At 50.2% G+C, this 16,760-nt stretch overlaps 1 protein-coding gene across 3 annotated transcripts in view; it reads left to right on the forward strand.

The window, feature by feature from the left end:
- DZIP1 (DAZ interacting zinc finger protein 1) overlaps window positions 1-16,760 on the forward strand; it is a 69,505-nt gene that overhangs the window by 19,987 nt on the left and 32,758 nt on the right. For all 3 annotated transcript variants that reach the window (XM_056109753.1, XM_056109752.1, XM_056109754.1), the window contains 4 exons: window positions 6,515-6,652; window positions 7,588-7,650; window positions 13,567-13,707; window positions 14,726-14,774. In XM_056109753.1, the coding sequence (XP_055965728.1) occupies window positions 6,515-6,652; window positions 7,588-7,650; window positions 13,567-13,707; window positions 14,726-14,774 (391 nt within the window). The remainder of the gene's footprint in view (window positions 1-6,514; window positions 6,653-7,587; window positions 7,651-13,566; window positions 13,708-14,725; window positions 14,775-16,760) is intronic.

The raw sequence follows: 16,760 nt of genomic DNA on the forward strand, positions 1-16,760 counted from the left end.
GGGAAGGAGGGAGACAGACAGACAGAGACAGAGACAGAAAGAGACAGACATAGAAAAGAGAGAGAGAGAGAGAGAGAGAGAGAGAGAGAGAGAGAGAAAGAGAGAGAGAACCTGCCACAGAGGTCTGGGGGCAGGGAGGAGGGAAACTGGGAACATTGGTGATGGTAAATGTACACGATGAAGGGACGGGTATTGGAACATTATATAACTGAAACCAAATCATGAACAACCTGAACAACCTTGTAACTGTATAACACACTGTGGTTCAATAAAATAATTAAAAAATAAAACCTACACAAATTTAAAAAAGTAGAATAAATACATAAAAACTCTTTGAACTCTGAAATAGGGTTCGGGCAAAACTACAGCCTGTGAGCAAGGCCCAGCTTGACACAAGCCCATGTGTGTGGCCCTATCCCTAACCACTCAGTAGTTTTATATGCTGTGAAACGACCACCGTTTTTCTCCTGGTGAATGAGTTTTAAGAGGGCCTCGACTGCTTGCAAATAGGAGGTGCGGTATCAGCTGCACGGAGCGTGCTGTCCGTGAACTCCTCAGGACTGGAGGTTCACAGCGGGGAGTGAGCGTTGGACAGCTGGCGTTGGCCTTTGCTCCCCCAACCCCGGCCCCCCACCCCCCCACTTCCTGCAGCCTCGAATATGGTCTTTCTGTTCTCGGGCCTGGGTTTTGGTTTTGCTGCTATTTTGTTCTATGTGGGAGATTACGTTGTGTGTGTCTTTTTCTCGCTGAGTTATTTAACTTAGTGGGGAAAAAAGACCCTAGAAAGTTTTTCTGTATTTTTTTCTTTTAAAATACTTTAAAAACTTTTGGAATATTTCATGACATATGAAATGACTCTAAGTTAACATTTCAGCGTCCACAGGAAAATTATTTTATTTTCATGCTACTCATTTACACCTTAATTTTGGTGCTTTTGTGTTGGAGCCATAGAGAATGTTGGGTGTCTCCAAAGCTATAAATATGACTACTTGCTCTTCACAGCAAAGCAAAAGCTTGCCCTGTTATATCTTATTGTTGCCCGTTCAACAGCATCTAAATCTATGTATATTTTAAAATTGTAGCATTGTAGCACTGTCCTCCCGTTGTTCATCGATTTCCTCGAGCAGGCCCATTAACGTCTCCATTGTGAGGCTTGTTGTTACTGTGTTTGGCATATTGAATACATCACGGGTAGCTTGCCAGTCTTTGCCGTGTGGGCGAAATACTCTCAGTAGCTTGCCGGGCTCTCCAAGAGGGGCGGAGGAATCGAACCCAGCTCAGCTGGGCTGGCAGCTTGCAAGGCAGACACCCTACCGCTGTGCTATTGCTCTAGCCCTGATGTTTCCAAAGTTCTTCATGACTACGTTTTCGACCTGCAGTGTTCCAACACCAGTCCCCAGTCCGTTACCAACGTAAGCTTCCCTCCACCGCTGTTCCAGCTTCTCTCCCTGTAATATCTCTAGTCTTTTTTTAGTTTGTTTTAGCACCACACCAGGGGTGCTCAGGGGCTATTTATTCCTGGCCCCAGGCTCCCCTATCACTCCTGGTTTTGCTCCAGGAACCATGTGATGCTCTGAGACCTAGCCGGGCCTCCTGCCTGCTGTAATCTGCACTCCTGCCTGTGGAACGGTTTTTCTAGCCTCTGTCTCCTGGGTTCTTGTGCTTTCTAGGCATCAGAATACAAGGCTGTCATTTTTCCATTTCTGGTTTTTCCTTAAAAAAAAAAAAAAGTTGAGTGCCTCACTGGAACTCAGGTGGTGGCTGTGAGTTTAAAAGTAAAATGCAGAGTTTGCTGTTGCAACTTGTGCATTTGGCGGCCCAGAGCCGCCTTCCTGCCTCCCCGTCCTCTCCAGCAGAAGGGGCGGGGGAGGGGACACCACAGCCTGGTGGTAAAAATGGCCCATTTAATGCAGTGCTGCTAGCATACTCATAGAACATCTGAAGGAGGGTTGAGGTGAGGACATAGGTGTGATTGATTGTTTACATATGGAAATTTACACAGATAAACATTTGACAGAGGAAATTCTCTTGGGGAGACCAATTCAAGGAGACACTGTCTCACAGGGACATCAGCATTGCTTTTATCTTTCCCTTTAGTTGTATAAGTTATCAATACTTGCAGTTGTTTGGATAAACACAGTAAGAGACAAAGATCCCAACACTTAGTTCTCTGGGCTCCAGAGCAAGCAAGGCTTTTACCGTAAATCCCAGACTAAGTCCTCAGGCCAGTTCAGCTTGTCCTTCCCTATGGGGTCCTGTCTCTTAATACATAACAACTTGCATCAAGGCCATGCATTTATGCTTACTCCCATTTTGATGCTGGGTAACTTTGCCACTCACCCCAGATCCATCCCAGTCCCACGGTGGGACTTCCCTTTTGGGGTGTTAGGCACTACAGCAAGTGTAGCCTGAGTCAAGTAATTATGACCAACTAATTATGCCCAGGAGCAGATATATTTGAGAGTCAATCAACTGCCAAATATTAGGAGCGTAGCATTAATGGTCTTTCTGTGTTTAACCAAAGAACATTGCTCTATAATAAAATATAAAAAGGCTATAGGGGAAATAGAAAAGCAGGTACAAATATACAGCACTTCAAATGTTGGGATCGGGAGTTCCCTAGCCCTGGGAGGTGCGGAGAGACCAGATAGACACAATTCCTGCAGGAGTAAAAACGGGGTTTATTTAGACCAGCATGCTGGGGCTCTGCAGCGTACCCCAAAATGGGCAGTGGCTGAGAGCCCCGAATTTCTTCAAAGGGGATCTTATATAGGCCTTCACTGGCCATTACAGCAAAGCCCGCGCATTTCATAGCCAATAGATTTGTAACAACATATACTTTCTTAACCAATCCATTTAAAAGTACCTCACTCCTTAGCCTATAGATTCAAAGATCAGCATTTACGTACATCGATTGTCAGCACAAGCAAGGTTATAGCCGGAATCATTAAGCCTTAGGTAATCTCCCTTGACCATCCTCGTTTTGAGTTACCCAAGTCTACAGGGTGCTTTAGTGAGACAATACACTCCAAGAAAGGGCAATTTCCCCCAACCACCTGCATCCTGAGTTATCCTTTACCCAAATCTGCAGGGTGCTTTACTGAGACAATACATTTCAGGAACAGTAAATACACCTGAATCCTGTCACACTTGGTTTAGAAAGAAGTTATGCCCTGTTCACTTTCCAAGTCCCCTCTCCCCCAGGTGCAAAGCAGCCAAGCAGTTTTACAGAAAGCAATGTTGCGAGTTAGCTAAAGTACAAAAAAATTTGATGCCCTAATATGGATTCTTTCACAAATACAACTGTCACTGTCACTGTCCTCCCGTTGTTCATCGATTTGCTTGAGAGGGCCCAGTAATGTCTCCATCATGAGACTTTGTTGTTACTGTGTTTGGCATATCAAATACATCATCACGGGCAGCTTGCCAGGTTTTGCCATGTGGGCGAGACACTCTTGGTAGCTTGCTGGGCTCTCCGAGAGGGGCGGAGGACTCGAATTTGGGTCGGCCATGTTTGCTGCGTGCAAGGCAAATGCCCTACCGCTGTGCTATCGCTCCAGCCAACTTCAAATACAAAGCAGTACAAATACAAAGTTCAGAATTACCAGAAAGTTTTGACTTATAAGTTATCAATACCGACTTTGGGAACTGTGACAGTGAGAGGTAGAATACAAAGGGAAGGTTGAAGATAAGAGTTAGGGATGTTAGCAAGAGCATGGTTAGCTTATCTGGGAGGAAGAAAGGGGCAATTCACCAACACTTAGGGTAGATATCCAACAGTGGTCAGGGGTCCCTCCCAGGGATAGTCGGGCAGTCTTCAGTGAGATGTGTTCAGGCAGTACTGGACACTAAACTTCTTTAAGCCTTATCAGAAGGAAAGAAAGGAAAACCTGAAAAGACTCTCGGTAAGTCAGTAGATTTGGTAGTCAGGGACTTGGTCCTGAGGGAGCGTTGGTTGCCCCTGGTGATGCTGGTGGTTGAAGCAGGCGCACACCCTAAGTCCTGTGTATCCCCAGCCCCCAGCCTGATTTCTCTCACAAGCTTCTCTGGGGCCCTCTCCTGAGCCGGTCTCAGTGCAGCCTTCTCAAAGCGGCCACCTTCGTGCCCACCATTGTTGTGGATCTTGATCTTCCTACCTCTGTCTCCTCACGGCCACACTTCTTCCACTCCCTGTGGTAAGCTGCCAGTTAGCTCTTCTCTGGCTTGCAGTTCCTGTCACAGTCCTGCCACAGGGTAATGGAAGAATGGAACTTGACTCTGTAGCCCACCTTCCTATTTCTTTTCCCCTCATCTTTTTGAGATGCAATAAACATCCCATATCATTCACTCAATTAAAGTGAAGCAGTTGTGAGTTAACAGCATTGTTCATAGAGGTAAGAAGTCGTCAGCATGCTCATTGTAGAACATTTTCCTGCCCTAGGAAGAAACCGTGTTCCCATTGACTGTCCTCCACTCCTCCTCCCCTCCTCAATCTCTGGCATCTATGGCTCTACTCCGTGACTCTGGATCTACTTTCTGTCACTGCATCTACTTCCTGTCTGGATCTACTTCTTGTCTTCCTGTCTCTGGACCTACATCCTTTCTCTATACTTACCTCCTATCTCTCGATGTGTCTTTCTGGGCATAGCCTACGAAAGGCTATGTTGACTCCTGTAACAGATGATTTTTTTTAAGTGGGGATGTTTTCCAGAACTATTCGCATTGTAGTATTAGTGTCTTATTTCTGTTTTATTGCTGAGTGATATTTCAGTATCTGGATGGGACCATATTTTGTGTGTTCTTTCATCAGTTGATGGGCATTTGGGTGGTTACCCTTTGTAGCTCCAGAGGGCTATTAAGAAATTTAATAATAGTAGACTTTTATTTATTTTTAGTAGTAGCAGACTTTAAAAATTTTAGAATAGTTCTGTTTTTACAGAAATAGCTTTGTGTTTCCATGGAGGAAATAGTATCTCATGTCCTGCTAAAAATCCCCCTCCTTCTCTCTTTCTTTTACTATCCTAAATCAGGATGGTACATTTGCCACCTTCAGCAAACCAGATCATCGACATACTGCTGTGAATTAAACTTTGCCTTTCAGCTCAATTTCTTTAGTTTTTTTTTTCTGTTTTAGGATCTGACTCAGGACACCACGATATTTACTCGCCATGTTTCCTCAGGTTGTCTTTGTGAGACTTTTGGGTTTGTGTATTTTTGGTTTGGGGACCACACCCAGGGATGCTCAGGGGTTACTCCTGGCTCTGCACTCAGGGATCACTCCTGGTAGTGCTTGGGGGACCCAGTGGGATGCCAGGGATCAAACCTGGTTTGTTCACATTCAAGGCCAGCACCCACCCTACTGTACTGTCGCTCCAACCCCCTGTCTGTGAGGGTTTTCTCAGTCTGAGCTTTCATGACCTGAGCAGCTCTGATGGTTTTGGGTCTGTCTGGTCTTTTATGGGCTGCCCTTCTGTTGGGCTTCCCTGATGCTTTTCATGATTAGTGAAAGTAATTTTGGGGAGTTAGGGGTGAAAAGGTTCAGGAGGAAAATGTAGCTTCCATCATGGAACCCCACCTGCGTGGGTGGGGCCTGGCAGAGGGAGTCTGTTAGGTTTCTCCAAGGAAAGTTCCCTCCCCTACCCGACACTTCCCTGCGAGGATGCCTCATTTGCATCCTGGCATGAAGCCCGAGGACTCTGCTCTTCACCTGCGTGTTTCTGAAATGAACTTATTGCTTGTCTTGCCTTTCTGAGAATTTGGGGGCAGAGAGGGGTGGACACACTGGCAGTGCTCACAGGTTACTACTTCCGAGACTGCAATCAGGAATCACTCCTGGCAGGGCTCAAGGGACCATGTGGGATGTTGGGGATTGAACCGGAGTTGGCTGCATGCAAGGCAAGCACCCTCCCCATTACACTATTGCTCGAGGCCCCACTTTCCTGGGGATTTTTATTGCTCCTAACTTTGGGAATATTGTTACTGGGGCCTAGAGAGAGCTCAGCCTCTGAGCGCTGGCTATTCTGCAGGAGGACTGGGCTGGACACCCACGTGGAGCCCGAGTGGCCCCTGAACAGCACCCAGTGTGGCCCCCAGACCAAATGTTCCTGTCGGGGATGAATTCTCAGGGGACAGTAGCTGCATGATGCTCACCTTGCATGTGGCTATGGAGGCTGGAACCCTGGTTCAAATCCTTGGGGCCCATGGAAGGTCCCCGGGGCGCTGCTGTGGATCGCTCCTGAGCACCCCCCCAAAAAAGAAAATGGCGCTACCTGAAAGCAAATTTCATTCTGTAAAACTGCGATATCAGGGCTCCGAGCAGGGAGGGTGTTTGCCTTCAACACGGCTGACCCGAGTTCTATCCCCGGCACCCCATTTGGTTCCGAGCACCACCAGGAGTAAATCCTGAGTGCAGAGCCAGGAGTAATTCCTGAGTGTCACCAGGTATGACCCAAAAAGATAAAAAAAAAAAAAAAAAAGAAAAAGAAACTTGTGTTGTCTTTTATACACATCTGGGCCTGTGTATTTGATTTTGCAGCAATTGTCAGAAATCCAGAAGTCCAATATGCAGATCAAGTCCAACATAGGCACGTTAAAAGATGCACACGACTTTAAAGAGGAGCGCCCCCAGCACCCCCAGGACTTCCAGAATGTCATGCAGCTGCTGGACAACCAGGTAAGGCATGAGAGGGCCAGTCTTCTTTCTTTCCCTTTCTTCCTTCCCTTCCTTTCTTCCTTCTTTCTCTCCTTCCCTCCCTCCCTCCTTCCCTCCCTCCTTCCCTCCTTTCCTTTCCTCTCTCCTCCCCTCCTTCCTTTCTTCCCTCCTTCCCTCTCTCCTACCTTCCCTTCTTCCTTTCCTCTTCCTTCTCTCTTCCCTTCCTTCCTTCCTTCTTTCCTTCCTTCCTTCCTTCCCTCCCTCCTTCCTTCCTTCCCTCCCTCCCTCCCTCCCTCCCTTCCTTCCTTCCCTCCTTCCATCCCTCCTTCCTTCTCTCTTCCCTTTCTTCTCTCCCTCCCTCCACTCTTTCCCTCCTCTCCCTCCCGCCATCCCTCCTTCCCTCCTTCTCTTTCTCCATCCTTCCCTCTTTTTCTCCCTTCCTCCATTCCTGCCTTCCTTCTTTTCTTTCCTCTTCCCTTCCTTCCCTCTTCCCTCTCTCCCTTCCTTCTTCCCTCCCTTTCTCTCTTCCTCCTTTTTCCCTTTGCTCCCTTCCTCCCTCCCTCCCTCCTTGCCTTCCTCCCTCCCTCCCTCCCTCTCTTCCTTTCATTTTAGGTTTTGGGTCATCCAGTGGTACTCAGGAGCTGATTTCTGTAGCTCTTGGGAGCACTGGGAATTGAATCAGGATGCCAGGAATGACCAGTGAGCACATAACCAGGAATAAGTCCTGAGCACTACCAGTGTGTGGTCACACCCTCCCCCCCATAATAATTAAACAAATCAGACCAATTAAATAAATGTGGGTGGGTTTGCCATCCTACTGGAAACTGCCAGCTACAGTTTCATCACATAGATAGCTGGGTCTCCTGGGCGTCCACTGGAAAGGAAGTCAGTCCCCATGTTGGACAGATGTCCTGATTACAGTTGCCTGCAAATGACTGAGCTCTGCTGTTTCACAGGAAAGCAAGTGGAATGCCCGAGTTCAAGCTCTCCACCAAGAGCACAAGAAGGAGAAGAGCCGGGTAAGTTTCTGCATCCTCTGGCCTCAGAGCTGCTCACTTCTAAACACTGTTTGCTCCCTGACTAAACCTTTCGTATTTAAGGATTTAAATGCGTAGTAAGACTTATGGAGAAGCGAATGACAGCACAAAAAATGAGTTACAAGTGCAGTGTGGTAGCTGATTCTCACTTACTGCTTTGTTACAGTTTTTCTTCCTTCTGTTTTTGTCTATGCTGTGGATATCACATTTCTCTGAAGTGCAGAAACTGAATCATGGGGCAGATGGGTCCTAATATTACCTTTGATGTCTGTAACTTTACGTACTTCTCATCTGGTGTACCTTATAAACAGTCTTCGGTATTTCAAAATATTCTTCCGGGCTGGAGAGAGAGCCAGGGGTTAAGGTGCCCACCCCGCATGTGACCAGCCCAGTGTGGTCCCTGGCACCGCCCAGACCCTGACATCCCTGGGTAAAGCACCAGAGACCCCTGAAAGCCGCAAGCACTAGCTAGTGTGGCCCGGGTCATCCCCTGCACCCCAGCGGTGCCCTCAGACCTTCACATTGGACTGCCCGTCTGGTCCGCAGAGAATCTCTGGTGGGGTGTCCTGAGTGCCATGTGGGAGACCCCCAAAACAAGGAGAACCAAAAAGAAAATGTCCCGGTTAGATAAAAGAGTCATCAGAATTATGCCTTTTTTAAGATCCTCCTCATGAAACCCGCCGAGGCCCCCCTAAGCCCTGATTGTTGCGAGGCTCCATCTCCCAAAGGCAGTGAGGAGGCCCGTGAACATTTGGATCAAAACACCAAGAATGAGGGGCAACTGGGTGTGGACTCTGGGGTGTAGACTTGGGGAGTCTGCTCCGACTCAGACCCCAGGCCCTTCTTTGCCTCTACTGCTCTCTTTCCCACGCTGCCCATGGCCACCCCACCCAAGGCCACCCCACCTGACGCCAGGCCACATGAGGCCATGCTATCTGAGACCACCCCACCTGAGCCCACCCCACCCGAGGTCACGCCACCTGAGACCACATCACATGAGGCCATGACACCTGAGGTTATACCACCCAAAGCCACCTGATTCACCCTACTCGAGGCAGGCCACATGAGGCCATCCCACCTGAGGCGACCCCACCCAAGGCCATGCCACCTAAGGCCATGCCACATGAGGCCACTTCATCTGAGGCCAGGCCACATGAGACCATGCTATCTGAGGCCTTGCCACCTGAGGTCACCCCACCCAAGGCCACCCCATCTGAGGCCACACCACACGAGGCCACACCCACCAAAGGCCATGCCACATGAGGCCACCCCACCTGAGGCCAGGCCACATGAGACCATGCTGTCTGAGGCCAAGATACCCATGGCCACCCCACTCAAGGACACGTCACCTGAGACCACATCACCTGAGACCACATCATGTGAGGCCATGACACCTGAAGCCACACCACCCAAAGCCACACCGCCTGAAGCCACCCCACCTGAGGCCACCCTACCTGAGGCCACATCACCCGAGGCCATATCACCTGAGACCACATCACCTGAGGCCACATCATGTGTGGCCATGACACCTGAGGCCACCCCATGTGAGGCCACATCACCTGAGGTCACATTTGCTGAGACCATGACACCTAGGCCACCCCACCTGAGGTGCTTCTCCCCCCCACCTCTGCATAGTTCCCCTCACTCCACAGGGTGACTCTAAGTCTGGGACCTGCCATAGTAATGGAGCCTTGTCTGCTATCTCGGGTTCGATCCCCAGCAGCACAAAATCAATGAATAGTACAAGGGTGGCTTGCATCACTATTCTGAAGAATGCACGTGCTTATTTATTATTCTTGTCTGTAGCTGTCCATCCATCCAGATGGCTCACGCCGGGGCTAGGGGGATGGTGGTGGTCTCTGTCTGTTTAAGCCTGAGCTGCGTCCCCCAACCTCCAGCGAGTTGGTGGGAAGAATATGGGATTCTCCAGGGGGCCACCAAGAGGATTGTTGGACCTTTCGTTGTTTTTTTTTTCCTTTTGGGTCACACCGACGATGCATGCACTCAGGAACCACTCCTGGCGGTGCTCAGGGAACCATATGGGATGCCGGGAATCGAACCCGGGTCAGCCGCGTGCAAGGCAAATGCCCTACCCACTGTGCTATATCACTCCAGCCTGCTGTTTTTTTTTCTTTTATGTTTTTTCTTTTTTTTGTGATTCCCAGCAGTGCTCAGGGCTACTCCTGGCTCTGTGCTCAGGGACCCCATGTGGTGGGTGGGTCAGTGTTCCAGGCTTGGCCTAGGTCTTGGAGCATCGCTCTGGCTTTGGTTTGCAGGTTTGGCCTTGCTGACAGGCAGGTTTGGAAAAGCTTTCAGGGAGCCAGAGCCCCGTGTCTGTGTCCAGGACACAGTGGTGTTCAGGGAATCATGCTCCCTCTCCCTGAAGCCCAGTGTCCAGCACAGGGCAGACGATGTCCAGCGGCTACCCAGGGCAGCTGATGTTCATGGGCACATTTTTGTTTTTCTGTTTGGGTCACACCCGACAATGCTTAGGGGCTACTCTCGGCTCTGCACTCAGGAATTATCCCAGCGGTGCTTGGGGGACCATATGGGATGCTGGGGATCGATCCTGGGTTGGCCTTGGGCAAGGCAAACGCCCTACCCGCTGTGCTATTGCTCCAGCCCCAGTGAACTGTCTTTGCTCGGAGAAGAAATCAGAAGTCACATTAGGTCCTTTTTGTTTGTTTTGTTTGTTTGGGGACCACATCTGGCAATGCTCAGTAAAATTTATGGAATGAGTTTCACCTGTGGCTCCTGAAAGGGTGAGAGAAGGCCCCAGGGATGGGGGGTGCTTGCCGTGCTGCCCGCGTGAGATGTGGCCTGCCGCTAGGCTATGCTGCTCCCCTGGCTGTTGGTCTCGCCTGGCAAGGAGTTGCCGCTCCTTCCTCCCTCTCCCTGAAGCCCTAACAGAGGGATGAATTCACCCAGGTTGGGTAATCTGTGTCCGAGCCCTAACTATTCATTATTCCACATGATTGGTGCCTGCTCTTCCCACAATGCACGTATTGTGTTTCTCTGTGGAAGGGAAGTTGCAGTTGCCAATGTTTTATTGCTTTACCTAAATTCTTGGCAGTCTTTGTTTTTTAAATAACAGTGGTCAGAGTTCAAAGGGAGCTGCAGAGAATAGGGGGGTGTGCCCTTTGACCCGCAGATGATTGTGGGATGCCACACTGGGGAAGGGAGGAGGGGCTGGAGGTGAGGGGGACCCAGGGAGAAGAGTCCAGAGCCCTGGACATGATAGAGGGTTGTAAGGGCTTGGGTTCAGGGGCCCATGAGTTTTTGCCTGGCCCTCCTGTGTTTAGAGACTCACGCTGTTTTTCACTCTTTTTTTTTTTTTTTTGCACCACACCTGGCGATGCACAAGGGTTACTCCTGGCTCTGCACTCAGCAATTACTCTTGGTAGTGACCAAATGGGATCCTGGGAATCGAACCCAGGTCGGCCGCGTGCAAGGAAAACATCGTACTTGCTATACTATTGCTCCGGCCCCTGTTCTTCACTCTTGACTGTACCTTGCTTCATTCTCAATTCACAGACCCAAATGGTATACCACCTGTTGATTTTTTTTCTAGGTCCCATTTCTTGTTGGGGTCCCGTCACTCTTGATCCAAAGCTGCCACCCAGACCCTGGGCATCTTTCTTTGGCTTTTCCTTCTGTTCCCCCACCCCTCAGCGTGGCAAGAAGGTTGGACAGGCCCCTGACTGCATCCTCCTGGTGCCGAGTTCTTGCAGCTGCTCGCTTGGAAAAAGTTCTTGGTCCTTAATCTGACATCACCCAGCCCGAGGTGACCTGCACGCTGTGACTTTTGGCGCTGCCATCTGTTGCTGGGACGTGCTGGCTTCTTATTGTTCCTGGTTGTTTTTGTGGACATGGGCTATTTTTAGAGCCCTCTTAGGGTCACAGCACAGCTCAGCAGAGAGTTCAGAGAATTTATAAGCACCCCTGGCCCCAACTCTCAGCATTCTCCAATACGGTGCAGTTACCACAGTCAGTAAACATCTATGTCAGTAGTCCCCGGAGTCTAGAGTGGACTGTAGGGCGTCCTCCGGGCAGTGGACATCCTGTGGGTTTTCTGCGTACTTGAATGGTACATGATGGTATTTGCCCATTTTTTTCAGGATCTTGCATTTACTTTCCACACTCTCTTTGATCTGTCTATTCATTCCTCCCTTCCCTCCTTTCATTTTTTTTTGTTTGCTTTTTGGGCCACAGTCAGAGATGCACAGGGGTCACTTTTGGCTCTGCACTCAGAAACCACTCCTGGCAGTGCTCAGGGTACCATATGGATGCTGGGGATCAAACCTGGGTTGGCCGTGTATAAGGCAAATGTCCTATCCTCTGTACTATCGCTCCAGCCCCTCATTTTTCCCCCAACTGTTTCCACTGTTCTTTCAGAATGTCGGATAGTCAGAATCCTATAGGATCCAGGCTTCCCCGACTGACCCCATCACCCAGCAGCATGCATTGAAGGCTCCTCTGAGTCTTTCGTAGCTCGGGCTCATTTCTTTGAAGTCCTGAGTTGTAGGCCATTGTCTCTACGCACTGAGGTCAGTCTGTCCACTCACCTATAGCTGGACCTCTTGGTGGCTTCCAATCTTGGACAGTTATGAATAAAGCTGCTCTAAGCATTCATGTTCAGGGGTGTGTATGTGTGTGTGTATGGGGGGAGGGGGTTTGGACTGGGGGCCAGTGCTCAGGGATTATTCCTGGCTCTGTACTCAGGCATCACTTCTGGTAGGTTCGGGGGGGGCCATACCACTATAGCACTGTCCTCCTGTTGTTCATCGATTTGTTCGAGTGGGCACCAGTAACGTCTCACAACAAACTGTGAGACTTATTGTTACTGTTTTTGGTATATCGAATACCTCACGGGTAGCTTGCAAGGTTTGCCGTGTGGGCGAGATATTCTTGGTAGCTTGCCAGGCTCTCCGAGAGAGGTGAAGGAATCGAATTCGGGTCAGCTGTGTGCAAGGCAAACGCCCTACCCACTGTGCTATCACTCCAGCCTAGGGGGACCATATGCCAGGAATTGAATCTAGGTTGGCCATGTGTAAAGCAAGCATCTCACCAATAGTACTCTCTGTCCCTTGTTTATGTTTTTATTTTTTCCCCATGGACATAAGTTTTCAGCTCCTTTGGGTAAATATCAAGAAATACAGTTTGGGAACTCTATTGAGAGTAGGCTCAATTCTACAAGAAACTGTCTTCCAATCCGCTGCTACCATTCTGGATCCCCAGCAGTCAAGTACGAGTCCCTCTTTCTCCTGCCTTCTGGCTTTGGTGCTGCTTGTGCTCTGGAGTTTTGCCCATCTTACGAATGTGACTTTTGCCCATCCCGAGGGAGACTGCATGGTTTCATCTTGTAGCCGGGTAGCATTCCATGATGCACCGCTACCTTTGTTTCTTCATCCAGTCATTAGTCTGTGGGCACTTTGAAAACCAGCGCTTGAATCCCTTGAATCCTCTTGGTCCAGTATTTGATCTCCCCAGCTGTGGAGTCTGTAAAGATGATCGTGAAAATTCTCTGGCCTCTGCGTCTCTCCCTGCCGCCTCCTAGCTCCTGCCAACAGTGGCTGAGTAGTGGACATGTGCTAAGGGCCAGAGATGGGGCCACTGACTGGGCATATGAAAGTAACTCAGGAGAATTTGAAGGGCAGTAGGGGGGCGCGGGCCTGGGGTGAGGCCTGGATCCTGCTCGTGACTCACGCCTGTGTCACTACACATGTCACTGCACATGTCACTGCACATGGCCTGCGAAGGGTCACGCAGTTTCCAGTGTCTGTGCTACTCAGATCCCTGGCAGTCCCAGGTTCCTGGGATGTCGTAGGGGGTCGTGAGTGGAAGGAAGTCAGTTCTGAGCATCAGGTGGACGCAGGCCTTCCCCGACTCTCTCGCCAGCTCCTGTCTCACATAGAGAAGCTGCGAACCTCCATGATCGACAACCTCAATGCCAGCAACGTTTTCTACAAGAAGCGGATTGAGGAGCTGGGGCAGCGGCTGCAGGAGCAGAACGAGCTCATCGTGTCCCAGCGGCACCAGGTACCAACTGCACCGTCGGCCCCGGCATCTTTCCTGGCACCGTCCATAGCCTCTGAAGGCCTGTTTGGTTTTGTTAGTTAACAAGTTTATTTTTGTTTATTTTATTTTTTTTTTTGTGGGGCGGGACCACACCCGGCGATGCACAGGGGTTCCTCCTGGCTCTGCACTCAGGAATGAGTCCTGGCGGTGCTCAGGAGACCATATGGGATGCTGGGGATTGAACTCGGGTCGGCTGTGTGTGAGGCAAACGCCGTTCCCACTATACTAAATCTCTAGCCCTGTGTTTTGTTTTGTAGAGCATTTGTAAATCAAATGAAATAAAGATGGTGAAATAAAGATGAAATAAACATTTCATCTCCTTCGTTTTATGCATTACATTTAGTTGACTCGATTAATTTTGTTGGATCCAATAATTATTATTTTTTTGGTTTGTGGGCCACAAATGATGGTGCTCAGGGGTTACTCCTGGCTCTCCACTCAGGAATTGCCCCTGGCAGTGCTCAGGGAACCCTATGGGATGTCAGGCTAGAACCCACGTCAGCTGCATGCAAGGCAAATGCCTTCCCTGGTGTATTACTGCTCTGGCCAAAATAAACTATTTTAAAAGCATGTTAAAATACTGTAGAATACTGTAGAGTAGGGCTTGCCATTCCATATGGTCCCACGAGTATCGCCAGGAGTTATTCCTGAGCACAGAGCCAGGTGTAAGCCCTGAGCACTGCCAGGTGTGGCCCCAAAGCAAACAAGCAAGCAAAAAAAATACTATAGCACAAGCTGGTTTATTGACTGAATATTCCGAATAACTTTGGAGATCGGTAAGAATTTCTTTGGATAATCCCTTTGAGGCATAGCCAGATACAAATGCAACTTTTCCAGATTCTTTGGCCCCCGATCGTGGGAGCCCAGGCATCTTGGAGAATCTGGAGAAGATGAGACCTTCCTAGCCACAAAGCATGCCCATTGTTCGGTGTCTGCTTTGGGCCATGTTCCCTAGACTGACCTTACCTTTTCTCTGCAGATTAAGGAGTTCTCCAGTAAGCCGTTCAGCAGTGGCACCGAATTCAAAGGTACGTGGACCCGGAGTCCTAGAGTGGTTTCTTGTGACTCACAGGTGCAGGGGCCATCTCTCACCAGGGAATGCCAAGAATTACGAAACCACAGCCCCAGGAAGGGCCTTTGCTGTTTCTCCCCCAGCCCAGCAGACCTGCTCCGTCTGGTGGGAAGTTGGGGTGGGGCCTGAGAGCTCGGGGTTCAGCTCCCATCACTGTGGCTCTGTTCCCCGTTCCTCAGCTCTAGGGTGGAAATGGACCTCACCTCGTCACAGGCCGGTCACCAGGGTCCAATGGGAGGTTAGGGGCAAAGTCCATCTGTCCAAGCTCTCTCTGGAGCCGTGTGGTTCCCCCAAGCACCACCAGGATGGACTCCTGAGCACTGAGCTGGGAGTAGCCCCTGAGCACTGCCAGGTGTGCCTCCCCCTAAATAAAAAACATACACTCACTGATGTTTCTTTTTTGGGGGGCCAATGCCTAGGATCATATGGGATGCTGGGGACACTCCCTGTTGTCCGTGTGCAAGGCAGGTGCCCGGCCACAGTTCTTACCATGACGGTCACCTCAGCTTCATCCTGGGAACCACAGAGACCCTCTGCCCTCTTTTTGGTGTGTGTTTGGGGTGGACGGCAGCTCCTGAACCCCGTGGTGCCCCCAGAGCCCCCAGCTGCAGCCCCACGCACCCACCCCCATCTCTGTCTCACTCAGAAACTGACCTGGAAGGGAGGGTGGGAGCAGCTATGAAGCTGAGACGTCCTGTTTGTCCTTCCCTCCTTCCCTTCCTCCCTCCCTTCCTTCCTTCCTTCCTTCCTTCCTTCCTTCCTTCCTTCCTTCCTTCCTTCTTTCCTTCCTTCCTTCCTTCCTTCCTTCTTCCCTTCCTTCCTTCCTTCTTTCCTTCCTTCCTTCCTCCTTCCCTTCCTTCCTTCCTTCCTTCCTTCCTTCCTTCCTTCCTTCCTTCCTTCCTCCTTCCCTTCCTTCCTTCCTTCCTTCCTTCCTTCCTTCCTTCCTTCCTTCCCTTCCCTTCCCCTCCCTCCCTCCCTCCCTCCCTCCCTTCCTTCCTTCCTTCCTTCCTCCTTCCCTTCCTTCCTTCCTTCCTTCCTTCCTTCTTTCCTTCCTTCCTCCTTCCCTTCCTTCCTTCCTTCCTTCCTTCCTTCCTCCTTCCCTTCCTTCCTTCCTTCCTTCCTTCCTTCCTTCCTTCCTTCCGTCTTTCCTTCCTTCCTTCCTTCCTTCCTCCTTTCCTTCCTTCCTTCCTTCCTTCCTTCCTTCCTTCCTTCCTTCTTTCCTTCCTTCCTCCTTCCCTCCCTTCCTTCCTTCCTTCCTTCCTTCCTTCCTTCCTTCCTTCTTTCCTTCCTTCCTTCCTCCTTCCCTTCCTTCCTTCGTTCCTTCCTTCCTTCCTTCGTTCCTTCCTCCCTCCCTTCCTTCCTTCCTTCCTTCCTTCCCTCCCTCCCTCCCTCCTTCCTTCCCTCCTTCTTTCCTTCCCTCCTTCCTTCCTTCCCTCCTTCTTTCCTTCCCTCCTTCCTTCCCTCCTTCCCTCCTTCCTTCCTTCCCTCCTTCCTTCCTTCCCTCCTTCCTTCCTTCCTTCCTTCCTTCCTTCCTTCCTTCCTTCCTTCTCTCCTTCTTTCCTTCCCTCCTTCCTTCCTTCCCTCCTTCCTTCCTTCCTTCCTTCCTTCCTTCCTTTCTTCCCTCCTTCTTTCCTTCCCTCCTTCCCTCCTTCCTTCCCTCCTTCCCTCCTTCCCTCCTTCCCTCCTTCCTTCCCTCCTTCCCTCCTTCCCTCCTTCCTTCCTTCCTTCCTTCCTTCCTTCCTTCCTTCCTTCCTTCCTTCCCTCCTTCCCTCCTTCTTCCCTTCCTTCCTTCCTTCCTTCCTTCCTTCCTTCCTTCCTTCCTTCCTTCCTTCCCCTTCTGGAAGGACTCGTGGGAAGCATCTCTTTTGGGGGAGCTGCTCCACAGCGGTAGGGCGTTTGCCTTGCACCCAGCCAACATGGCCGACCCGAGTTCGATTCCTCC

Source organism: Sorex fumeus, unplaced genomic scaffold, assembly GCF_029834395.1.
Source record: "Sorex fumeus unplaced genomic scaffold, SorFum_2.1 ptg000008l, whole genome shotgun sequence".
Lineage (NCBI taxonomy): Eukaryota > Metazoa > Chordata > Mammalia > Eulipotyphla > Soricidae > Sorex > Sorex fumeus.